The 26,697-nt window shown below is 41.1% G+C and overlaps 1 protein-coding gene across 1 annotated transcript; it reads right to left on the bottom strand.

Annotated features, from left to right (window-relative positions):
• Positions 1 to 8,804: 8,804 nt before the first annotated feature.
• Positions 8,805 to 26,189, bottom strand: LOC127649146 (dnaJ homolog subfamily C member 1-like). Its single transcript, XM_052134109.1, has 12 exons — positions 25,848 to 26,189; positions 24,239 to 24,340; positions 24,048 to 24,094; positions 20,577 to 20,742; positions 20,365 to 20,462; positions 20,187 to 20,277; positions 19,996 to 20,086; positions 19,737 to 19,903; positions 19,544 to 19,663; positions 19,320 to 19,368; positions 10,093 to 10,535; positions 8,805 to 9,865 (listed from the first exon to the last, which is right to left on the bottom strand). Exons 1-12 carry the CDS (start codon positions 25,998 to 26,000, stop codon positions 9,797 to 9,799), a joined length of 1,596 nt encoding a protein of 531 aa, XP_051990069.1. The 5' UTR covers positions 26,001 to 26,189; the 3' UTR covers positions 8,805 to 9,796.
• Between the last annotated feature and the right edge of the window lie 508 nt (positions 26,190 to 26,697).

A 26,697-nucleotide genomic window follows, 5' to 3' on the forward strand; every position in this document is an offset into this window, starting at 1 on the left:
TCAATATGCAAATTGGCTTCTCAGAGATGAACTGTGATAAAGAAATATCCCTTGTGGTTCTGTGTTTGATAGGATTTTCTTTGTCATGATCACACTAGTACCACATACTCAGGGTTGGGGAGTAACAGAATACATGTAACGGGATTCCGTATTTAAAATGAAAAATGTAAGTAACTGTACAGTTACAATTTAAATAATTGGTATTTAGAATACGGTTACATTCAAAAAGTATATAGATTAATGAAGAGATGACTTTACATTTGTATTGTCATTTTGTTTAATTTAATATTTAGTCATTTCAGATGGAGTACAAGTGACCAGCATATAAATGATGAGATCACAAGTGACCATGCATATAAATGATGTGATCCAAAGTGCATTTTGTTACGTTTCCTCCCCGTCTAGGGGTCGGGAAGAAAATTAACAAGTGATAAGGAACTCAATTTAAATAAAGAGTGTATGGAGGTCTTCAATCCTGTCCCAGGACTGGTAATCTGGCATACCGGGCATTTTCCCAGTGGGCCGACACACTTTGGGGCCGATTGGGGGCAGAATGGCCATCGGTAGAACAGAGCTGGCCAATGCGTCGGATGTGAAACGTGCCGAATGGGCCGCAAGAAGCAAAATCCACAGATGTAACAAGGAAATAAAGATAGTCCTGGGATGTAACACATTTGAACAGTGGTGAAACACTTTCTTATGATGTGTTATATTCATACGAGCAGACAGAGAAGTATGTTTGAAGTAAGTTTGGAGCACAAGAAATAGAGATAAACCTTGTGTAAATTGTCATCTTTATGCTAAGCTAAAATGCTATTTTTAGCCATTTTACATGCACATGTCACCAGGTATGATCATATTTTTTTATCAAGAAAATTCACGTTGGATCATAATTTCTTTTTTCTAGTAAAACCTTTGATATTAAGGTAAAAATCATGATAAAGATCAGATTATTCGAATATAGCCTCATGCGACATTTGTCAGGGGCCAAGCACATATGGCGAGATGACCAAAACAAACAATTTTGACACAAAAGATCATGTGGATGCTGTAGACAGATAATTTGGAGTGACATTTTCCCTGCTTTGAGCACAGTTGCAAAAATCGGGTTGTCTTAGGTTATAGCACCCCCTAGCATCAAAAACGAAACTTCTTATGTTACCTCGAGAGTGTTCTCTTGTCCAATTTTGTAAAGTTTATAAATTGCACTCACAAGATACAGGCTAATTAATCATTATAGGCCACGTCCAAAACCTATTTGCTTATATATTTGGAACGATTCGATCAAATCTAAATTCTTTTGATAATTTTTTGTCAGGAGGGTCCGTAGATTATATATACCAAGTTTCATGAGGATTGGGCAAACGGCCTATGGCGAGTATGAAAAAGTAGGTTTTTGGTTACTTTTGGAGTTTGCGTTGAGTAGATATTGATCAATTACTCAAATTGCATTAAACCAAAGGAATTGTAACCTTTATAGCTTTGGAACGATTTCACGTATCTAAATTGTTTTGATAAATTTTTGTCAGGAGGGTCTGTAGATGATGTATAACTAATTGCTTGTGGACTAACAGTCTAGGAGGAGTTCACATTTTTTTTTTCATAAATGGCAGATTTATTTTTTATAGAATATATAAAATGATATAGGAAATTAAATCAGATATACTCTTTTTGTAGGACTTGACTCAAAGAATTTCAATTCTAGCCCTTATGGTTACAGAGATATGAGCCAAAACATAAAAGTGTTTATAATAGTAACTGCTATAGGGTCTAACGGGTGTGTGTTTGTGTGTGAGTAGTAAGGGGGATTTGGTATCATCCTGCCTAATTTGGTGTCTCCACGACTACGGTCTCTGATGGCCAGACACTTTTAGGGCAGAAAAAAGAAGAATAAGGAAAAAAAGAAAATCAGTACAATTACATCTGGGTTCTAGCAGCTTTGCTGCTTGGCCCGCTAATATTCGCCTAGCACTTGTGCTCAATATATGCAGAGGGGCACACAGTCACGTGAGTGCGCACTTCTGAGAAAAAAAAAACTCCTGTCCGGTGCCTCTCTGGCATTTTGTGCCCTAGGCAACCACCTCTGGCATAGGCTACCTATGCCAATGCCTGCTTAAGATAGTAATTTGTAATTAAAACTGATAGTTGCAATGATTCATACTTGTTATACAAGAATATATATATATATATATATATATATATATATATATATATATATATATATATATATATATATATATATCTTGTATAACAAGTATGAATCATTACAACTATCAGTCTATATATATATATATATATATATATATATATATATATATATATATATATATATATATATATATATATATATTTTTTTTTTTTTTTTTAAATCCTGCAGTAACAATTGATTCAGATTGGCCCAGCAGCACTGCCAAAAGTAACAGGTGCCATGTGTCTGCGCCGTCTATGTGGAATAAAAAAAGCAGACAGTATGATGTTGAGATTATCATACACTCGTTTACATTTACGTGAGAGAAAAAAAATTGTACTTTCAAGCGGCTCTTCAGCAAGAAAACTTTCTAACGGTGCAGTTTTCAGGTTGCGTTATCCAGTGTCAAGTTTTAACACAAAGTATACAGTATATAGGATATGAAAATGAATAAAATGTCATCTATATATATATAGATGATATTTTATTCATTTTCATATATATATATATATATATACGCGGAGTTTTCTGTACATTCAGATAGATATGAAAAGGAATCTCCATGTTTCCACAGACCAATTTCACTTCCGAATGATAGTACATCACCTCAGAGTTTTTTTTTTATTATTGAATAAAATAAATCACACACAAAAAAACACTTAAGAAAAACATCACCTCAGAGTGTCAATCAGTCTGATTTTAAATTTCAAAATTAAAGCCCTCTAAAATGTCATATGCTGTGTTCCCTCTAAATTCAGATGGATATTAAAAGGAAATTCACTGCTTCCACAGATCAATTTCACTTGATATAGAGGCTGAGCAGCTAGTAGTCTGGTGCAGTCACAACAACTTGGAGCGAACACGCTCAAGACAGTGGAGAAGACAGAGGACGCACAAGGAAGAACTACCTCTCATGACTTGAAGTGGGAGACTTAAATCAACTCCGCTGTGAAGAAGGCCCAGAAGAGATTGTTATTCCTATGCTCCTTGCCCTTATGTCCTGCTATTACTTTTGAGGACACAAATCTCTGATCTGTGGTGGACACTATTCTTAAATATCTTAGTTGTGCAATACAAATGTAGCGATAAGCAACACTTTTATATACTGTATCCCTGATCAATAAAACTGTGTGTACATTCAACCATAACAATTCCTCGGGAACTGCCCATGTTGCTCAAGGCCTGTGTGCCTGTTGCAGGTTGGTGTAACTGCTGTTTAAATGTTTCTTTCTTATCAACCATCAATCCTACTTCCCAGCATAGAAAGCTGTCTTCTCTCTTTGACTGATCCCAGTGGGTGGGAGCTATGCAGTCTGCATTTTTTATTTTTTTGTTTTGTTTTTGTAATGTGTCTGAGAGAGAGAAAGACAGATTTGTGTTCTCTTATAACTAGTCACAGTCAGCCAAATGGCCCCTATACTAAATTTCTGCAAATTAATTATCAACTTAAACTAATAAATGAAATAGTTTCACCTATGAAATGTCTGGTTCAATCAACCATCAAATTGTTTTGTCTTTATATTAATTTGTCTACAATCAGTGTTGAAATGTAACTAAGAACATTTACTCAATTAATATACTTAAGTACAAATTCAAGGTACTTATAACTTTCTTGTGAATTTCCATTTTATGCAACTTTATACTTTTACTCCACTACTCAGAGCCAAATACTGTACTTTTTGCTCAATTTCATTTGTCTGAGAGCTATAGTTACAAATTACTTTTCAGATTACAATTTTTCATACCCTTCCTGTCCAGTGAAAACCATGTATATCCAATGTGTTGATTTTGAATCTGAAGTTTTCTGAGAAACTGGAGGATTAAGTGTTCCTTTATGGGTTTAGGAAATTCTCCTCCTTCTTAAGATAAATAAACTATTTACATGGTTCTCACAGGACAAGGATGCTACAAACATATGATAATGTAATAGAAAATGATGCATTGCTATAGATTAAACTACCAAGCAGTATATAAAGTAGCTCAAACTTAAAAATCCACAGCAGTGAAATGCAACATGCTGTAATGCACCAGCAATTTTAATCCCAAAATGATCACAAGATAAGATGCTTTGAGGAGTTCAGAGGTGGACAAACAGGCTTGAGTTAAACTGTGATATAGACTGCATAGCATTTTAGTTCCATTGCATTTAAACTCTGAGATAGTAGCATTTGCAGTAGCTTATACTGGTGTTGTGAAAGCAAAATTTGGAGATGAAAAGTAGTAGATATTGAAAAATGTGATGCTGAGTATTTAGATACACCAACATATTGACAGTAAACCAATTATCTTCATTGTTAATATTCATGAAAATGTATAAATACAGGTAATGTAGTTACAAAATACTGAGATGTCTAAATTTGTGAGAGTACCCTGATATTTCCACCTTGTTATTTTATATATATCCAGTGTGACACATTTCAGAGGTGGTTTCATGAACAGTGCCTGGACATGGACACCGAGGACCTGAAACAGGCCAGGGCAGACAGCTGGAACAACAGCCTGTGCCCTTAAATCCCTCTGTGTTGAAGCATGGTTATATATATATATATATATATATATATATATATATATATATATTTACGTGCCTTTATGTATTTACATATGTATTTGTTTTTATCTCCTACTTTTATATTTGTACTATTTTACTACCATATTGTCATTGATATTTTTGGGATGCTCAGTTTTATTATTTTATTTATCTTGTTTTTATTGTCTTGTGAAACTATTTGTAACATCTCTTTTGAAACGAGTTATGTAAATAAAAATAGGTAATTATTTATTATAAATATAATTTAATAAAAAATGCACTCAGTGCCTAGTTCAGTGTGATTCAATAGTGTCTGCTGAAAACACAAAAATCTAAATTTCAAGAATGCAAGACAGCAGTACAAAAATAATCACTCATTATTGCCACTCTGATGTTGTAAGTTTCCTCATTGTTCCTTTTGGGCAAACAGTTTACAAACAATACATTTCACTTTATAATGATTTCTATCACTCCGACATGTAACAGATGTAACGCATCACATTGAAATACTCAACCTCATATCTCTTTTCCTGTAATAATAAAGAATATTGTTGGAATATAACAAACAACATGGTGCTAGGTATGAAAATAATCCAACCGTAAATGACAATGCAATTACTTTATAGGGCATTCATTTTGAAATTCAACACCAGAATGCCCTGATATTGTGTGAGTGACACTCTGAGGTGATGTGCTATCATTCTGAAGTGAAATTGTTCTGTGGAACAGGGAGTTTGTCAATGACAGTCTTTCATTTTGGTGCTAAAAATTCATATAGTCTTTGGAAATGTATTCTTTATTGTTGAGTTTGCAGGCGTTATTTTTTTATTTATTTTTTTAATCGTTTTTATGTAGTTATTTATATATATATATACACACACATGTATTTATTCATGTATTTTTTTTTTTCATACATTCATAGACAGACTGACTGAATGAATGTGAAATCACGTTAACCGGAAAGTCACTTTTATTTTGAAATCAGTTATACACGCTCTTACCATAATGCCAAGTAGCGTACCAAAAAACAACGTTGGGGTTAGCTTGGCCGTGTTTTCCTTTGTGGAGGCTGGTTTGACCGCAGTTAAAAACCGGTGGTGCAATCAACTTAGTTACAAACTAACTAGCAGTTACTAAGCCCTTAATGTGAACTTTACGTCGCAACTTACGTGAGACCTTACGCACAGCTGGAGTAATTTGTTCGTCAATTTGACTCTACTAGTCGCGTTTTTGCTGCACACGCAACTGAATAGCGCGTCTCGAAACACTGTCACAATGTGTTATTACGGTGTTTCGTCTGCACCAGCAGAAGAATGTGCTGTATGTTTTGAACGGTTAACGGAACCGACAGTCATGAAAATCATCCGGTGGTAAACTGTTCTGAATAAGAAACGTACAGCACACAGAGTATGCACACACACACACACAAAAAAAATAAATATTGTACACAGGATAAACGGTTGACGATGGATGGATGGATGGATATTAAACGATTTAGGCGACGTATGTAACGATTTTCTTTAATACAAGCACTTTTTAAAACCTATTGGTAAACATGGCTATTTTCAAGAGTTTTCCAGGACTTACATTTGAAAAAGCCAAATTCAAGTACTTCAAGCACATTTTACGAACCCTGTTAGATGATGAGCAAGGATGTAATCATATATTCTGGATTAAGGGGGGACCAAATGTAATACTTAGCTAATCATGGGATGGCATAAAAGTGAGTAAATAAGATAATTTTAATTTTTAGTTGAACTATCCCTTTAATTCTTGCATAAATCAAACTCATACTTCACTTGAATTGTTTTGTTATTTGCCCAAATCCCAATGCGCTCTAAATCCTCGTAGTGGCGTAGTGACTCGCATCAATCCAGGTGGCGGAGGATGAATCTCAGTTGCCTCTTCAATCAGCGAAGTATATATATCACGTGGCTTGTTGAGCGCGTTACCGCAGTGACGCTTCACCATATTCTCTGGCATCTAAGTACAACTTACCACGCACCCCACCGAGAGCCTAAACCACATTATAGCATCCAGAGGAGGTTACCCTGTGTGGCTCTACCCTCCCTAGCAACCGGGCCAATTTGGTTGCTTAGGAGGCCTGTCTGGAGTCACTCAGCACGCCCTGGATTCAAACTCACTATCCAGGGGCCGGTTGCACCAGCTATAGGTATGTTACAGCTTAGCCTAGTTGTGGCATAAATGGGCACTAAGGCACAATATACGCACTACTAAATATCTGAGCGTTGCACCATTACACTTAGGTAGGACGTAACACTACGTATAAACTAAATATTTACAGCAGCCTCCGACCAGGAGTAATGGTTGGAGTAAAACCACAGACTCACTGAATAATATCAATGAGATCATGTTTTGGTTGACAGGCTTTAGTCCTTTTGATATACAGCCATGGCCAAAAGTATTGGCCGTGACATAAATGTTGTGTTTCGCAACGTTTTCTGCTTCAGTTGTTGTGGTGTTGATTCACATTGCTTCTAGATTATTGTGCAGAGTGATCAGATGCATTTTAAATAATTGCAAAAAGCTTAATTGAACTTTATCACAAAACCCAAATTTCACTGGTTTTTGTCCCTGGCACAAAATGACCAGCTAACATAATTTCACTAATCATATCATCAGCACATGGGAAAGTCATTCTGATAATAAGAGCAGGCTGATTGCTATAAAAGGAGCTATAAGAGCTTCCAATCATTGTGTTCTTGTTAGCAACGGTTACCTCTAAAGAAAGACGTGCAGCCATCATCGCTGTGCATCAGAATGGCCTCACATGCAAGGAAATTGCTGCAAAGAATATTGCACCTGAGGTTCAACTGCAGTGAAGAAGGCTTCAGGACGTCCCAGTGTGTCCAACAAGCACCAGGACCGTCTCCTCCTGAGGAGTCAGCTATGGCATCGTGTCACCAACAGTGCAGAGCTTGCTCAATGTTGGCAGCAGGTTGGTGTGAGTGCATCTGCACGGTGAGGTGAAGACTTTTGGACAATGGCCTGGTGTCAAGAAGCCACATCTCTCCAAGAAAAAAACATCAAGAACAGACTGAAATTCTGCAGGAAGTACAAGGATTGGACCGCAGAAGACAGGTGCAAAGTTATGTTCTCTGATGAAGCCCCCTTCTGACTGTTTGGGATAGTCCGATAAATCGATAGTCCGGAGAAGAAAAGGTGAACGCCACGAAGAGTCCTGTGTCGTGCCAACAGTGAAGCATCCTGAGACCATCCATGTGTGGGGTTGCTTTTCATCTAAGGGAGTGGGCTCTCTCACAATTCTGCTCAAAAACACTGCCATGAATAAAGAATGGTATCAAAATGTACTGCGAGCAACTTTTCCCAACGATCCAAGAGCAATTTGGTGATGATCCGTGCATTTTCCAGCATGATGGAGCACCATGTCACAAGGCAAGAGTGATAATAAAGTGGCTCAGTGATCATTACATTGACATTTTGGATCCGTGGCCAGGCAACTCCCCGGATCTTAATCCCATAGAGAACCTGTGGTCAATCCTCAAAAGGCAAGTGGACAAGCAGAAGCCCACAAATTGTGATCAACTCCGAGCACTAATTATTGAAGAATGGATCGCCATCTGTCAGGATTTGGCCCAGAAGTTGATATCCAGCATGCCAGAGCGAATTCCAGAGGTTATGAAGAGCAAGGGTCAACACTGTAAATATTGACTCTTTGCATATATTGAATGTTTTTGCCAATAAAAGGCTTTAAAATGTATAAATAGTTTTCCACTATACCATAGAAACATGTGAAAAAATAATCTACAAATACTGAAGCAGCAAACTTTGCAAAACACAAAATTTATGTCACTGCCAACACTTTTGGCCACGGCTGTATATGATGATGCTGGCATTTACACTTGTTTACATTTACTGGAGAGAAAGTATGTAAAAACTTACTTTAGCATGAAACTGATCTAACGTGCACTTTCATATGTAGCCTACACCAACAGTTTCAACATACAAAATAGATATTAAAATGAATAAATGTCTATTTTTCCAGCCTGTTGTATTAGTATTTATTTATTGTCCCTTATTCATTAAGTATTGTTATATACATAAGCTAAATAGCCCAAATCATTAATGAAATCTTGTTTTTATTATGTATAGTATTTCAATGGGGATATAATGTATTACAGCTGACAGTTACGTGAGCAAACAAGGTTTAAACATCAACCGAAACAAGTTCAAACAGAAATTCACAGCTTTTTAACACTTCAGTGCACACATTTGAAGGCTGTTTATTGCATAAATGTATAAATTACTTTACGGACAGCTTATGACCTACTTGTTAAGTCTTGCCTTAAGAACAGGTGGTGCAACCAAATTAAGCACTGACTTGGTTACAAACTATCTAGTAGTTACTAAGCCTTAAGTGTGAATTTTAGGTCTCAACTCAAGTGAGACCTTACGCACAGCTGGTGCAACCCTACCCATGGGTGGTATTCAGTGTTCGTACTCACTGAGTTACCCAGGCCCCACTTCACTTGAAATTAAAGATTCTGCTATTTGTATACAACTGGTAAATCTGTGCAAGAGCAACATATGTTGTTTTGTATAGATTGATGACAGGGAAATAACATGTTCATAGTATATGCAATGTGCATACACTGCATCTTAAGGGAGGGAACAAGCTTGTTTTTCAAATTTATCAGCCAATGTGCTTCAGCATAACAATGACCACATGAGAGAACATGACAACTTAAATGCTGTTTGCAAATACTTTATGTTGTAACATGACCAAATGAAAATTCATAACTTCAGACAAAATAGGAAAGAAAAAAAACAAACGTTAAAAGTGACTCTTTGCTCCACAAACTGTCTGGTTGCATTGAGAAACATACAAAAATCTACAACCTGAAAAAGATTTTAAGATAAATAAAAATGTGTTTCTTTAAATGGGGTGTCTCATACAATAATTCAAATATGAATCTCCCCAATGAGTAATGCTGACGTATCAGGCTTTGCTGAATATGGCACATTGACAACAGGACTTCAGGTTGCATAATTAAGGCACATTATAAGCAAGTGAGAGGTGAAATACTGAGGACCAGGAGTCAACTCTTGGCTTGTTTCTTTTTCAGAATCAGCTCTGCCAACAGTTTGTATCGGGACATGCACTCCTCCTGAAGTCAAAGAGAAGTAAATCAATTAGAACATAAGACAACAAAATTCAATCTTTCATACACAGTTACAAATTGGTCCAACTTTTGCTATTTTTCTCGAACTGTATAAATGAAAGCTTAATTGAGTAATTTCTCCTCCCCTAGCATCACCGAACATATTTATTTAAAATAAAAACCAAATCCCACACATCTGCTTTAATTGTAGACTGGCTGTGCGTGATCCTCACCTTGGTTTTTCCAGGCACCGCCTTAGCAATCCTGTCCCAGCGTTCAGTGGTGCCACGTGGGTATTGCTGTAAGGCAAGCTCCAAGAGCTTTTGCTGGTTCTGTGTCCATACATCATCAGAAGCAGCACTGGGTTTTTCTTTAGAGGCTGATGTTTTTTTCTCATCTTCACTGTCTTCATCTACAGCTGTGGGGTCAAAATCCCTCTGTCTGCGCCCTTTCACTCTTTCCTCCACTGCTCCAGCATTCCCAGCTGCAGACTTTCTTTGTCGCCTTCTCAGTGTTTTGCTCTCTGAGTCCTCTCCCCCAACAGGCTCTTCTAAATCATCCAGTTGCTGCTCTAAGGGTTCCTCTCTCTGGGTCATCAGACTGTCTGCCAATGTGACGGCTCTGGAACCCTTTGCTATCACAGCACCACCCTTTAGCTCTGAAAGCTTCACCAACCCTGGAAAAAGGGACAAAGCAGGTGGCGAATTACTCTGACAGAGATGCTTATGGGTCACTAACAAATAAGGGTGTCCAGGTGATAAAAAATGAGAAATCTTTTTAAAATGTTGTCTTTGAGTCCATGTTGGTTTCATAAATCTTTGAAAAACCATTGACCATTTCCTACAAACAAAAATGGATTTGATATCATGTGGTGTAACCATCAAGTAAAAGGTTGTTCCTTGAATACATGGGATGGTACACAAATTTATCACAAACTTAAACTTTTCAAAACACATTTTTCAAGGATTTTGTTTCTTACAATTGTCAAGAATTTGAGTAAAGAATATCAAGAAGTTTTCTCAGACAAAATGTTCAAGCAATTACAAAATATTACTTTGCACTGCTCATGCCAACATTTTATTTTTCTTCAAGGATTTCAGCTTTTAATTAGATTTTTTTTGTACAGTTTCTGGATGGTTACACCACATGACAATTTATACTTTAAGTCACAGAACAAATATCAAAATGACTTTCAACTTGGTAATTGAAAAAAAAAAATGTCCATCATCGAAAAGTTGTATTTAAGTAATTGTTTTGTGTGAATCGCCCTTTTCATTTATTTTTAGAATAACGTAACAGATCTAGACAGTTAGCTTTTGCTTTTAGAGCAACCCATTACTGGATTTGACTTCCATCTAATTTGAAGGATCTAACAAGTCATGGTGATTTCTCTGAAAATGAAAAGTCTGGTTATTGTCATACCAGATTTGCCAACATGGTACTCAGTGTTAGTAGTACTGTCTTATATATATCCCCATCTCCTTATAAATATACACACACACACACACACACACACACACACACACAAAGATCAGCCACAACATTAAAAAGTGAATAACATCAATTTTCTCATGACAATGGCACAGTCAAGGGGTGTGATATATATTAGGCAGCAAGTGAACAGGCAGTTCTTGAATTTCAAGTGTTGGAAGCAAGACAAATGGGCACGCGTGAAGATCTGACTGACTTTGACAAGTGCCAAATTGTGATGGCAAGACGACTGGGTCAGAGAATCTCCAAAACAGCAGGTCTTGTGGGGTGTTCCCATTATGCAGTCATTAATACCTACAAAAAGGGGTCTAAGGAAGGACAACCGGTGACAGGGTCATGGACGCCCAAGGCTCATTGATACACATGGGGAGTGAAGTCTAGCCTGGTCCGATCTTACAGAAGAGCTACTGTAATACAAATTGCTGAAAAACTTAATGCTGGCCATGAAAAGTGTTTCAGAACACACAGTGCATCGCAGCTTGGTCACCCGTCCACTGCCAAAAGTGCCTACAATGGGGACGTGAGAGTCAGAACTGGACCATGGACCAATGGAAGTGGGTGGACTGGTCTGGTATGATGAATCATGATTTCTTTTAGATCATGTGGACGGCCGTACCACCTACCTAAAAATTATTGCAAACCACATACACCCCTTCATGGCAACGGTATTCCCTGATGGCAGTGGCCTCATTCAGCAGGATAATACACCCAGCCACACTGCAAAAACTGTTCAGGAATGGTTTGAGGAACATGACAGAGTTCAAGGTGTTGACTAGGCCTCCAAATTCCCTGGATCCCAATCTGATTGAGCATCTACAGAATGTGCTGGACCACGAAGTCCAATCCATGGCGGCCCAACTTCGCAATTTACAGGACTTGAAGGATCTGCTGCTAACATCTTTGTGCCAGATACCTCAGGACACCTTCAGAGGTCTTGCGGTGTCCATGCCTTGACAGGTCAAAACTGTTTTGACAGCACGAAGGGGACCTACACGATATTAGGCAGGTGGTTTTAATGTTGTGGCTGATCGGCGTATACACAGTATACTTAGCTCTGGAAAAATTATGAGACCACTGCAAAATTATCAGTTCATCTGGATTTACTATTTGTAGGTATGAATTCATTTTCATTTAGATCCATTCAGAACATTTATTTGCAGAAAATGACAACTGGTCTAAATAACAAAAAATATGCAGTTCCCTATCGAGAGGTCTCTCCTATTGCGTAAGTAGCTTACGCTATGGGAAAACTCAAATCCTCCGGATTTTTGGAGTCTTTCGCCGCCGTGGACAAGCTTACAGCGGGACTGCTGAGAGGACGCCGGCATCTTCAGCCGCCTTCGAAGCCTTCTGCTACGCCATCCGGCGCGCATCGCATATCCTTTTACTGAACAAGCGTTCACCCCGCGACGCTTTTTAAGAAAGTAAGAGAGTTATTTTCCAGGCGTTGTTTCAAATGCCTTCAGCCTGCGCCTCGTGCAGAGGCCCTCTTTCCGACGGAGATCGGCACATCATCTGCACTCGCTGCCTGGGTCTGGACCACGCAGAAGCTGCACTCATTCAGGGCGGATGCCCTGAATGCAACTCCTTGGGCCTCGCTGTGCACTCGCTTTGCCGTTTTCACCGCAAGCGAGCCGGCTGCCCCCGTGCTGCCACCTCTGTTCGAGCCGCGCAAGAAAAATGATGTCACGCCAGCTCAGTCCCCGCGGGCATCACCGCTACCAGATGTCTCCCCGCCGCCGGTCCATTTCGCGAGAACGGACCTGGACCCCTCCAACAAAGCGGTGGGTCTCGTCTCGTTCGGCACATCAGGGGACGACGACGGAAAGGATGACAGCCTCTCTCTTGACGCTGCATCCGACGACTGGCCCCAGCATGGACTCGTAGATCGTCCGTATCCTGTCTAAGGCCGTGGAAGACCTCGGGCTCGACTGGTCTTCTCCGGAAGAACCCGCCCGCAGCCGGCTGGATGAGTGGTTCCTGCAGGGGTGCCGACAGGTCCCCCGACAGAGACCCTCTCCTTTCTTCCCTGAGGTGCACGACGAGCTCACGAAGTCGTGGAAAGCCCCGTACTCGGCTCGCCTAAAGCCTTCTTTCTCTTCTTCGCTCTCCTCAGTGGACGGCGCGAGAGAAAGAGGCTACGAGGCAACTCTGCCCCTAGAGGAGACTGTGGCCAACCATCTATGCCCACCCTCCACCGCTGGATGGAAGGCCAGAGCTTCTCACCCATCGAAGCCGTGCAGAACCACATCAGCTCTCACCGGTCGTGCATATGCCGCCGCTGGTCAAGCTGCGTCAGCGCTGCATTCGATGGCGGTTCTACAAGTGTTTCAGGCCAAACTTCTCCGCTCTATGGACGAGTCTGGACCTGAACCCGACGCTTTTAAGGACCTGCGCAGTGCTACGGATGTAGCTCTGTGAGCCACAAAGGCCACCGCCCAATCCATTGGCCGGGCCATGGCTAATTTGATCGTCCTTGAGCGCCACCTGTGGCTAACGCTAACGGAGATGAAGGACGCAGATAAGGCACCCTTCCTTGACGCACCTGTCACTCCGAGCGGCCTGTTCGGACCTACGGTGAGAGATTTCACGGAGCGCTTCACTGAGGCGCGGAAGGATTCGCAAGCTATGCATCACTTCCTGCCTAAGCGCTCCAGCTCATCTCAAAAACCGCCCCAGCAGCAGCAGCGAGCCAGGGCAGAGCCGCCCGTCTCCCAGCCGAAGAGCAGACCTGAAAAGGACGCTCCCTCGCAAACATTTAAAACATTACCCAGTCCCCTTACAGGCGGCTGGAAATGTCTATACAGCAGTCAATGGGCCAGTCATAAAACTCGCTCACCTGCAATCAAACGCCGTTTTCACGGCGATACACAGAAATCACCAAAAGAGTCATTTTCTGCCTGTGTCACTAAGGGTTCACGTCCACACTAAAGTGCGCATTCCCACATATCAATACTGTCCAAACAGTGCCAAACACCTCCCCAGCTCAGGCTGGATGTCTCAAAAATGTAGTTCGTGTACCTATTGTCATGTATGCACCACTACACACAAGCACTGTTCCCACAGTTATAAACACTTCCCCAGTAAAAACGGGAAGTGCTATAAGTGTGGAAGCCCTACACACAGCTACCCACACAGTTTCAAACAGCTATGCCGCAAACATCACAGATGCAATGCGCGAGCTAAGAAACTCCCCGCTAAATGCGGAAAGCTTTATGAATGTGGCGCGCGTGCCCATAATGATGAATGCACCCCCACTTCAAAACACTGTTCATACAGTTTCAAGCACCTCTCCGAGCCATGTCCCCACTCACGCGTGGCGCTCGGGCCACTTTTTGATCAGAGCGAATCACGGCTGTATAAAAGCCCTGACGCCCTGGAAAGCCATAAACTGGTATCAAACCGGCGTGAGTCTGGGCGTGAATACGCGGAGTAAAATGATCATGACAGATGCCTCCAAAATAGGATGGGGGGCCCTTTACGAGGGCAGGCCTGTTTCCGGCTTTTGGTCAAACCCGGAAAAGCGCCTACACATAAACTGTCTGGAAATGAAAGCGGTCGCCTTGGCTCTCAGAGCCCTGCTTCCGTACCTGCAAAGCGAACACGTCCTGGTCCGAACGGACAACATGACCGGTAGTTTCAGTATATAAATCGCCAAGGTGGACTCAGGTCGAGCTCCTGCACTCTATGGCCAGGAGCTCATCCTATGGTCACAACACCACCTGCGCTCGCTAAGGGCAGCGCACGTGCCAGGCGTCCTGAACCAAGGAGCGGACATGCTATCCAGAGACAAAGTTCTCCCAGGAGAATGGTCTCTCCACCCTCTGACGGTTCAGTGGTTATGGCGAACCTTTGGCGAGGCAGAGGTCGACCTCTTCGCCTCCAAGGAAAACGAGCACTGCCCTCTCTTCTCAAAAAGCACGGACGCGCTCGCACAAGTTTGGCCGAGCCGCCCCTTGTATTCTTTTCCACCGATCGCGATGCTGCCTCAGGTCATCAGTCGGATCAGGGAGGTGAAATGTGCAGTGCTCCTGGTAGCCCCACTCTGGAAAAACCAGACGTGGTTTCCAGAGCTGGTACAGATGATGCAATCTGCCCCATGGCCGATTCCGCTGAGGCAAGACCTCCTCGGACAGGCCAGCGGGATGATTCTTCATCCCGCCCGATCTGTGGGCCCTCCATGCATGGCCCCTCAACGGGTTCCCGGAACCTCCCCAGTGGAGTTCTGAAAACCATTACTGAGGCGCGAGCCCCTCTACGAGGCGCTTGTATGCCCAAAAGTGGAAAGTGTTCAGTGACTGGTGTGATACCAAGAGCTTGAACCCCAAAGCGTCGCGAGATACCAAGTGTACTCGCCTTTTTGCAGGAGCTGCTGGAGGCGGGCCGCACACCCTCCACGCTCAAAGTCTATGTGGCTGCCATAGCGGCGTCACACAATCCTGATAAAGGACATTCATTAGGAAAAAAACGATCTGATCGCTTCGTTTCCTAAGAGGCGCTAGGAGGATGAACCCTCTTCACCCACCTTCAGTGCCGATCTGGGACCTGGCCACGGTCCTGGACGCACTCAAACCTCTCCGAACCGTGCACCTCAAGCAGCTCTCGCTCAAAACCACACTCTTGCTGGCACTCGCTTCAGTTAAAAGAGTGGGTGACCTTCAGACAGACGGATCAATTATTCGTATGCTTTGGCGGCCGAACTAAGGGTCTCGCTGTCTCAAAGCAACGAATATCGCGCTGGATAGTGGATGCTATAGCGCTAGCTTATGGAGCCAAGGGCCTTCAATGCCCCTTAGGCGTCAGAGCTCACTCTACGAGGAGCATGGCCTCCTCGTGGGCATGGTCGAGTGGGATACCCATTGAAGATATTTGTGCGGCGGCAGGCTGGGCCTCGCCTTCGACATTTATCAGGTTTTATAACCTACAGGTCCCCTCACTGCATTCCAACATTCTATCAGTCTGACTGTGGAATGAACTGGAGTATGTATATGCTGGGCATCATCTCCTCCCTTATAAGGTCCGTCTCTGACCGACTTAGAGGGTTTATTATGCGTACCAGTACACAAAAGCTCAGTACATGAGATATGTGCTTGTGTTTGTACAAGGAGTGCCCCACCTTGAAGGCAAGGGCCCTGTCATACCCCACTATATAGCTTCGCCGCTGGCGGCTCGTGGAATATCACTTTGCTTTAAGGCTCAGGCACCTGCCTCTGGCTTTATAGAGCTGAAGTCAGCACGCACGGCGTTTTACATGGTGTTCCCATAGCGTAAGCTACTTACGCAATAGGAGAGACCTCTCGATAGGGAGCGACTCTGTTACTAACGTAACCTCGGTTCCCTGAGAGGAGGAGCGACTATTGCGTAAGCTGCCGTGTCTGTGCTTGGTCAGTTCGTTTCAGTCGATTGAACCTAAAAGAACTGGCGTGACGGGACGCTCATTATATAGCCCTCATATGCTAATTTCAGCAGGCTCTGAGGGCGCGAATGCGGGACGCGCCCTCATTGGTCGCGCGTTCTAAGTCGCCCCGTCACTGGTTCGAGCAGTTGCCGCAGCACAGCCAATGACCGAGCTGCCTCACTCATCACTGTCTGCTGTGCAGCTGCAATGCGTTTTACATAAAGACTTCAATATTTCTCGAGAAACGGAGTTTTCCCATAGCATAAGCTACTTACGCAATAGTCGTTCCCTCCTCTCAGGGAACCGAGGTTACGTTAGTAACCGAGTCGTTTTCATACCTTGAATAACACAAAGAAAACCAGTTCATATTCAAATTTAAACATCACAATAGTAATGTTTTAACTTAGGAAGAGTTCAGAAATCAATATTTGGTGGAAAGCACCCCCAGATCATCACTGATCCTCCACCTGGTCATCTAATGGTTAGACGGAGTCCTGGAGAGGCCTTCAAACCACAGCGTCTCGCACCCACAGTGAAATTTGGTGGAGAATTAGTGATGATCTGGGGGTGCTTCAGCAAGGCTGGTATCACGCAGATTTGTCTTTGTGAAGGACGCATGAATAAAGCCACATACAAGGTTATCCTGGAAGAAAGCTTCCTTCTACTCTGACAATGTTCCCCAACTCTGAGGATTGTTTTTTCCAACAGGAAATGCTCCATGCCACAGCCAGGTCAATCAAAGTGTGTATGGAGGATCACCGAATCAAGACCCTGTCATGACCAGCCCAATCTCCAGACCTGAACCCTTCTGAAATGTGATCAAGAGGAAGATGGATGGCCACAAACCATCAAACAAAGCCAAGCTGCTAGAATGATTGCACCAGGAGTGGCATAAAGTCATCCAACAGCAATGTGAATGACTGGTAGAGAGCATGCCAAGATGCATAAAAGCTGAAAATCAGGGTTATTCCACCAAATATTGATTTCTGAACTCTTCCTAAGTTAAAACTGTAGTATTGTGTGGTTTAAAATGAATATGAACTGGTTTTCTTTACATTATTTAATATAGGTATTTTCTTAGTTATTTTGACCAGTTGTCATTTTCTGCAAATAAATGCTCTAAATGAAAATATTTTTATTTGGGAGAAATGTTGTCAGTACTTTGTTTTATTCTATAAACGCATACCTGTAAATGATAAATCCAGAGAAACTGATAATTTTTGCAGTGGTCTCTTAATTGTTTCCAGAGCTGGCTATATATATATATATAATTTATATATATTTATACATACACACACACACACACCCGCACGCACAGTGGTGCCTAAAAATATTTGCACCCTTGGTAAAAATGAACATAAGGATGTGAAAGAAAAGCTACATTGTTTGTACTTTTTATGTTTCATAAAAAAAACTCAAAAAAATCTAACCTTTATTTGAAGTAAATCAATTGAAAGTGGGTAAATAATTAAAAATAAATAAATATTTTTCTCCAAAACACAATTATTGGCACCTCTAGAAATTCTTATGAGTAAAATATATCTGAAGTATATTCCCATTCATATTTTCATTTTTTTAGTGCACCTGGTTGACTAGGAACATATCGTGGTTCAGTCGTGACTTCCTGTTTCACGGGGATATAAATATGAGGTAACACACAGGCCAAATTCCCTTAATCATTAATCACAGTGGGTTAGACTAAAGAATATAGTTCTGATGTGCGGCAAAAGGTTGTTGAGCTTCACAAAATGGGAAGTGGCTATAAGAAAATATCTAAAGCATTGAAAATGCCCATTTCCACCATCACGGCAATAATTAAGATGTTCCAATCAACTGGAAATCTTAAGAATCTTAAACATTGTGGGACTGTTTTTATGTCAGATGTCCCGGACATTTTGCTCTGATACATGTCATCATGAACCCTTTCAAACACCAAAAGATAATTTTTTTTTTTTTTTAAACTGGACTGCCTCTGCCAGAAAGTGGTTGGATCTTCCAAAGATCCAAAACAAACATCAAAATCAACACAAAAATGGTCCATTGACCATAAAATGAAGGTTCTGCCATGGCCATCCCAGTCCCCTGACCTGAACCCCATAGAAAACCTGTGAGGTGAACTGAAGAGGAGATTCCACCAGCATGGACCTTGGAATTTGAAGGATCTGGATCGATTCTGTATGGGGAATTGTCTCAGATCCCTTGCCATCTGTTCTCCAACCTCATTAGGCAGTATATGAGAAGATCCAGTGCTGTTATCTTGGCAAAGGGAGGTTGCACAAAGTATTGAATAAAAGGGAGCCAATAATTGTGCCACACATATATTTGACACAAATATTAGTTTTTTGATAAACTTGTGTTATGTTAGCAATTGATTGATATCCATTAAAGGTTAGATTTTTGTGAATATTGTGAATGAAAGATCAAAGGGATCATCAATAAAGACAGATTTTTCACAGCCTTCATTGCTCATATTTACCAAGGTGTATCACAGTAGGTGAAAATGTGCATGTTTATTAAAATCCTTTCTCCCATGTTAAAAATCCTTTTACACTACACTGAAAAAGAACCTACCTGATGTATTGGTGACACAGTCTTTGACTTGCTTCACTTTTCCTGTGACCTGTACAGAATTAGTCAAATTTTTTTTTTGTTCAAAACATTTATTGTACAAACCATATTGGTGCGCACACACACACACACACACACACTTTATTAAATCAAAGCATTTAAAAATCCCATTTAAACCGCTGTAAAGTCCTTGCATACCATAACTGCATACAGTGTTAGAAACTCACCTCAGTCACTGATCTGCCTAATTCATGAGCAATCTTCTCCCACCGTCCCGGTGTTCCACCAGGAAACTTGGCCATGCAGCGAGAGAGCTGGCTGAGATCCTCCTCTGTCCACTCATTAGCCTACAATCATTACCAGACTTTGGTACATAAAAATACTTTTATTTTAACCAATGTTCTTTGAACAAAGACTTACTTTCTTCTTCTGCTGCTGCTTTTTGTCCTCTAACCAGTCACCCATTTGATCTTCAATATCTTCAATAGATGTTCCCAGATCATATGCATGCACAAAAGCTGGATCTGTGTTGGGTTCATAGGCTGGAAACTCTACTTTAGGTTTCTTCACCTTGGGCCGTTTTTCTTCTAAATTAACCACCATCACAGATATTAAACGTCACGTTGTCACAATTTAACCACATGCATATGCATGGTTATATAGGTTAACGAGGCCTTACTCTGTTGCATTTCCTGCTCTGCCAGAGCTTCTGCCTCCTCCTTTTCTTTTACTTTCATTTCCTTATAATCTTTGTAATACTGCTTTACATCCTGAAAATACAACATATTCCATAATTGTTAAAGATATATGCTTTAAGACAAAGGTCAAACATCAAGTAAGTCATGGTGCCTTAATCTTGTGGAACAGTACCTGTATTATATGAGGGAGAGACTTCACAGAATAGTATAACCAAATGCTTAATTTCAGAGGCAAAATGTCATGCCAGTGTGGCTTGTCAGATCTATGGAAACAGAAGCAAAGAATACACTAAGATTTCCTTGTTTGAGAACCAGTCAAAATTTCTTAAAAAAAATGTAGTTTATTTTACCTTTCATTTTTTTCCTGTGCCAGGGACTTAATCTCCTCTGTCACCTTACTGCTTTGTTTTTTCTTCTTCTCCCTCTTTTTTCTAGTCAGAAGTTCATCCTGAGAAGAAATTAAGATAAAGCTTCCATCACTTTGTATGCTGAAGTAAATGTAGCATCTTAGAATCCAACACCACATGACAACTCCTGCACAATTACATGTTTTGCTACTTACCAACTGCTTCTCAAGGTAGATGGACCATATAACTGCGTAGTGGCCCACTGTCAGAATAAGGAAGAGGAGGAAGCCCAGCTCTCCGTTACTCATCTTCCGAACGCGTCGATAGTAGAAGACAGGCTGTCTCCAATCTGGCAGCCCATTAACCAGGATGTCATCATATCTGTAGATGTAGTGCAGTTACCAGTGAGAAGATTCTATGCAAATATTTTTTTAAAAGAACAGTGTAACAGGTTAGAAGAACGAGGAAGTGGGATATGGCGAATCCAACTCAAAAGGTAAAATTATTCTTCACACACAAAAACACGTTCGCTTGCTGCGTGACAGTAAAGCTTCACACATAACACTCAAAAGCTATATATAACATGACTGGCAGAGGCCAACACACTTGAAGCTTCAGCTGGGCTCTCTCCCTCACTCTGAAGTCTGGCCCCTTTTCTTTCCCCTGTCTCTCACTGCGAACAAAGAAACAGCAATTCATCTCAGGTGAAAATCCTTACCAATTCCTCTCTCCCCAAACGAACGCTCGACCACTCCCTCACCTCCAATTACCCCCACCGCCCAACTCAGGCCGGGGGAACTGTCTGGCCTGCCCATTCTCTCCCTCCAGCCCTTCTGGAGAGGAAGTCTGCGACAGCCATCTGCGCCCCCAGCCTGTGGACCACCTTGGAACTTAAATGGCTGGAGTGCCAGATACCAACGGGTGATCCGGGCATTGGCATCCTTCATGCAGTGGAGCCATTGGAGAGGGGCGTGGTCCGAACAGAGGGTGAATGCTTGTCCCAACAAATAGTAGCGGAGAGTGAGGACGGCCCCCTTGATGGCCAAGCACTCCTCCTCTATGGTGCTGTACTTTTACCTGCGTAAATGCTTGTTGGCATGGCTCCATCCACTGGACCGGTTCTGGAGCTCTCTTTGTAGTGAGATCAGTCAGTGGGCTGGTGACGTCCTTCAATAATAGCCAGCCCCAACTCACCTCCTTTTTGGTCTTGCGTCTCGGGCAGGTCGCAATTGCAGTAGTTTTATCATATTGGGGCCGCACCTGCCGTGTCCCAAGTGGAACCCCAGATACCATACATCCAGCCGTCTAATTATGCACTTCTTCGGGTTTGCTGCGAGTCCCGCTCCTCACAGTGACCTCAGAACGGCCCCCAGATGCTACATGTGCCGCTGCCAATATTACGATAAATAATGATGTCATCCAATATGCAGTCTGAGGACTCTGTCCATAAGATGCTGAAACGTAGCCAGGACCCCAAACAAACCAAACGGAAGGGTCACAAATTGGTGTAAACCAAACAGTGTGGAGAAGGCTGTTTTTTCACATGAAATCACATTAAGTGGATCTGCCAATATCCCTTTGTTAAATCCAATGTTGAATAAAACCAAGCCGTGCCCAACCGATCCACCAGTTCATTGGATAACCATCGAATTTCAACACAGCATTAACATTCTTATAATCCACACAGAACCGGACCTTGCCACTAGCCTCCAGATACGCTTCCAGCTGGATTGCTTTGACACACTCGGCCATCCCCTTTGTCAACCGGGAGACAAACTTCTCTAACACCGCAAGGTTGATGACATCCTCGGCATCGCTGTCCTCCTTGGCCAGCACCCACCGCCGGCCAGCATCATGGATCTGCTTGGCAAAAAGCACACAGGCAGCCAAACTCACTCAGCGTTAAGGAGTGGAAATGCAAGCGGTGTTCTTCTGGGTTGCGGCTGACCCATTGCAAGATGGACTTCTTCAGCACAGAGTTGTCCAGATGTTGGCAAATGGAAGCCTTTGTGCCGCAATCTGGGCTTCCCTAGTCAGCAGCAGCAGAAGATGGTCCAGCCACTGTTCTGGCGGCCACTTCAAAGCTTTGGCGGCGTGCTCAAAGTAGGCCTCATCTTGGTGTGCAACACGTTGGGGTAAACCACCACTGCTGCCGGGGACAGGGAGGCCACCCCCCTTCTGGGGTACTTAGCTCCGCAGCACCTACCAGTCCTCCTCCTGGGCCTGAAGGAGCACCACAAAGCGCTGTTGCTGCTCTCTCCGGAACTCCATGAGGGCCTGGTGTTGGCCCTGGTGTATGCTGGCAAGGGACCGGAATCACCAGTGATGACTCCATGACAGTGTATCCATCATCCTCTGATCCCAGGTTTCAGCACCAGCGTAAAAAGGTTTGAGGAATGAGGAAGGGGGAGATGGCGAATCTAACTCAAATGTAAATTTATTCTTCACACACAAAAAAACTTTCTCTTGCTGTGTAACGGTAAAATGCAAGAAACAGAATCTCAAAGTCTTCCTTCATGAGAAATAAGGGCTTGTGAGTTAATCAGAGAGCCTTAAAATAATGTGTGAATGTGAAGAATAAGGCAGAAATATTTTACTAATGCATAATATAATAGCTATACGGGTTGGCTGGGTTACAAAAGAAGCAAAAGAAAACAAAACATTGAAAAAGTCCACTAGATGAAAAGTAAATCGGACAAATAAGAGATATATTTTAGATATTTAGACATTTTGATAATTAAAATATTATTTTAATTATTTTTCATATTATACTTTAATATTTGACTGTCATTCATACGTTTTTGAATCCTGAAAAGGAAATCATATACCCTTATTGTATTATATGACCCAAGCTAAATTTGTATAAATGACTTTGCATGATAATTAATCGTCATATTTGTGAAACACCGAAAACAGACAATTAATTATCATAGCCCTAAAACATGCAATTAATCTTCATACTCACAATTATTTGTTTGATAATTAATTGTCAGCCAAATTTCACAATCATGACCCCTAATTTTCATTATTAGGTTCCTACCTTGTGAATTTTGTTAAAAATGTGTATGAAATTTCAAACAGTGACAACAGCTTGTATCGTTATTAAAAATGTGATTTCATGACATCATATAAATTGATAGAATGTGAAATTTGTAAATTTTTAAAAAGCTCAAATGTGATTAAAATCATAAAGCAAAATATATATATAAAAAATTACAATATACTATGTTGTGTGAATATATATGAAGAGGTCGCCTCTCAGTTTGTTTAATATATTTTTTAGTTACATTATGCTTACATGTCATCAAAAGTCTGGCAAGTAAAAACTAACATTTACTAGCCAATGACGATTCTTTCTCCAACATGATCGTAGAGGGTTGCTCAACAGCAATAAATCACTAAATTAATGAGTTAGCAGAAAGTTTCTTCATCTTTTAGGCTATCACAAACTCTTTTAATAAAGACCGCCACAAGTTATGAAAATGTCTGGTAGAAATGTTATTAAATAAAAAGGCATAAAACCACTATTGAGTAGGGACATGAGTGGAGAAATAGCTTAATTTGAAAACTAAAGTATAGCTGCTTTAGAATTAACATCTGTTAGACATCCTACAATGACTTTCAATGAAAGAACACAAACCACCAGAGGCTAGTCATGAGAACAAGACGTTTGTACAGTTGCTCACCTTTGTCTTCTTTCTTCATCTTTAAGAACCTCATATATGGCAACTAACTAGTAAGAAATGACAAAGATATCATCAGATATGCTGAATTCCAAAAAATGTAAAGAGAAACAAGAAAATAATATAATTAACATGTAATTACATAAAATATCATACCAAAGACTACTTTTGTTCAGCCTTAACAAAACACCTACCTGTCGGAACTGGGTTTCTGCATTTTCATCTTTGTTTTTATCTGGATGTAATGTAAGAGAGAGTTTTCTATATGCCTTCCTGATCTCAGAGGAAGATGCATCCTGTGAGAAGCAGAAGCATCAACATTAAAATCACTGGCTTTTAAATTACATATCCTCAGACTTCTTTAAATCAAGAGTTCACCCAAAAATTAAAACTGTCTCATAAATGTTTCACTCTCATGCCATTCCAAATGTGTTACTTTTTTCTTCTGCCGAACACAAAATGACATTTTTAGAAGAATATCTTAGCTCTGTAGGGCCATACAATGCAAGTGAATGGTGATCAAATATCTGAAGCTCCATAAAGCACAAAAAGTCATCATAATAGTAATCCATATGTCTCCAATGGTTTAATCCATTTATTTTGAAGAAATCCAATCAGTTTTGGGTGAGAACAGACCAAAATGCAAAAAGAATTTACTGTACGTTTTACCGTTGCAGTCTCTAAAGGCATGATCATGATATCGAGCTTGATTCTACATACTTTTTGGTGCTTGAGGAGTGTGCATAGCGCTAGATGGCGCTATGAAGTGTAATCAAGTTTGAAATTATGATCGCCAAGGGGACTAATGATGTCAAGATTTTAAGTGAAAGGGTGTTATATTTTGGTCTGTTTTCACCTAGAACTGATTGGATCGCTTCAAAAGACATGGATTCAATCACTGGAGTCTTATGGATTACTTGTACACTGCCTTAATGTGATTTTTGAGCTTCAAAGTGTTGATCACCATTCACTTGCATTGTATGGACCTACAGAGCTTTGTGTTCTGCAAAAATAAATAAAAAGTCATACACTTTTAGAATGGTAAGTAAATGATGAGAGAATAGTTATTTTTGGGTGAACTATCAGATTACATTAAAAGCAATGTGACTGAATGTATTGCCTGTGGCGTTTCAGGAAAAGAAAAGTGAGATAACTGTTAGCATTGTGCAGCAACATATTTCTGTCAGCAATTTGATTAATACATAGACTAAACGTTACACGCTGCTGTGCTGACAACAATAAGAGAATAGCTTTATTAAAAATGTATTAAAAGAGAATTATCATGGTAAATGTGTAGCAGCGGCACTGTTGTTGTAGCTTTTATCCGCCATAAGTTTGGGAAAGATACACTGAAACCCACGCTAGTTTTTCACAAGCAACGGTTAGATGCAAAACAATACGGGCTCTTATATCATCAACGCATTAAATATCATTTAGCCACCAAATTGTACATTTTAAAAACAGAGCGAAAGAATGACACGTCATGTCGTGCTGTATAGGCCCACAGCCCGGAGATTTCTTGGGTTGGGCACCGCCATACAGATTGTGCAGGAGGCAGGGCCAGTTTTCTCGTTCGGTGGATATAAAGTCAGGCTGTTGAGAGATATTAAGCAAAAGAAAAAAAGGGTTTTGATTGCTAACTGATAAGAATGCATCTCCATAAACGCGCAGGAGTTATAACTGCGATATTTACTACGCCGGTGTGCTGTATATCTCCTTATTTTGACTTTACTGACACAGTTCGAATAGCAGATGTACAAAGTGTGACAAAACACAAACGGTAGAGAAAAAACCCAGTCTTACGTGATTCACAGACAAGAATTCGTAGAAGGTATGTGGGATTTCCTCCACTAGGTCGAAAAGCTCCAAGTCTGCGTCCCATGCTAACGTTGGTAACGGCTGAATAACCAGCATCCCGGAGAATAACACCAACGTACAGACCTCGGTCAAAGTCATTGTTGGTTGTTTTTATGTGTCTGCGAAGGCCTACCATTAACTGTCCATTCGGGAAACCTTGGTTTTGAGATAACTTTAGCATAACATCACGGCCATTGAAACAGCTCGGCCTCAATCTGCTCTAAATCCACACGCACACACACACGCACACACGCACACACACACACGCGTTTCACATGCATCCGCTACAGCAGGGACCAACAGGCTAAGCGTGAAAGCTTCAGTAGTTACATGGTGTATCAAATCCACTGTTACAATGAGAGTTCCTACTGGTAAATTAACTTACACTGTGTTGAATATTTCATAATATAACCATTGCCTATACCTTAAGCGTTAAAGATCAACAGACATAGCTTTCTCTGTATATCTGTACAGATATGTAGACCTGGAGCAATTTTTTTTAAATGTCAAACAGAGAGGAAAGAAACCAAAAGTGTCTGCCCCAGTAAGATCACTGTTCTCTTTAACTGGACGCCCTGTTCCCGTGTTCCCAAGCTTGGATCATGACCTCGCTCTCCCCTCTCCTTTAGAATGTTTTCTATTAGCCTACTTCTAGGGAGGGGTGACCAAAGTTGCACGTTTCTTCCGATGTAGCGCTATTAGGCTTCTATTATACTATTATAGGTCAATTTAGGGGGGCATTGACATTCTATATAGCCTATCAACATTTGGACAATTAATCATGTCTCTAACCTCG

The sequence above is a fragment of the Xyrauchen texanus genome, chromosome 9 (assembly GCF_025860055.1).
Source record: "Xyrauchen texanus isolate HMW12.3.18 chromosome 9, RBS_HiC_50CHRs, whole genome shotgun sequence".
NCBI classification, from domain to species: Eukaryota; Metazoa; Chordata; class Actinopteri; order Cypriniformes; family Catostomidae; genus Xyrauchen; species Xyrauchen texanus.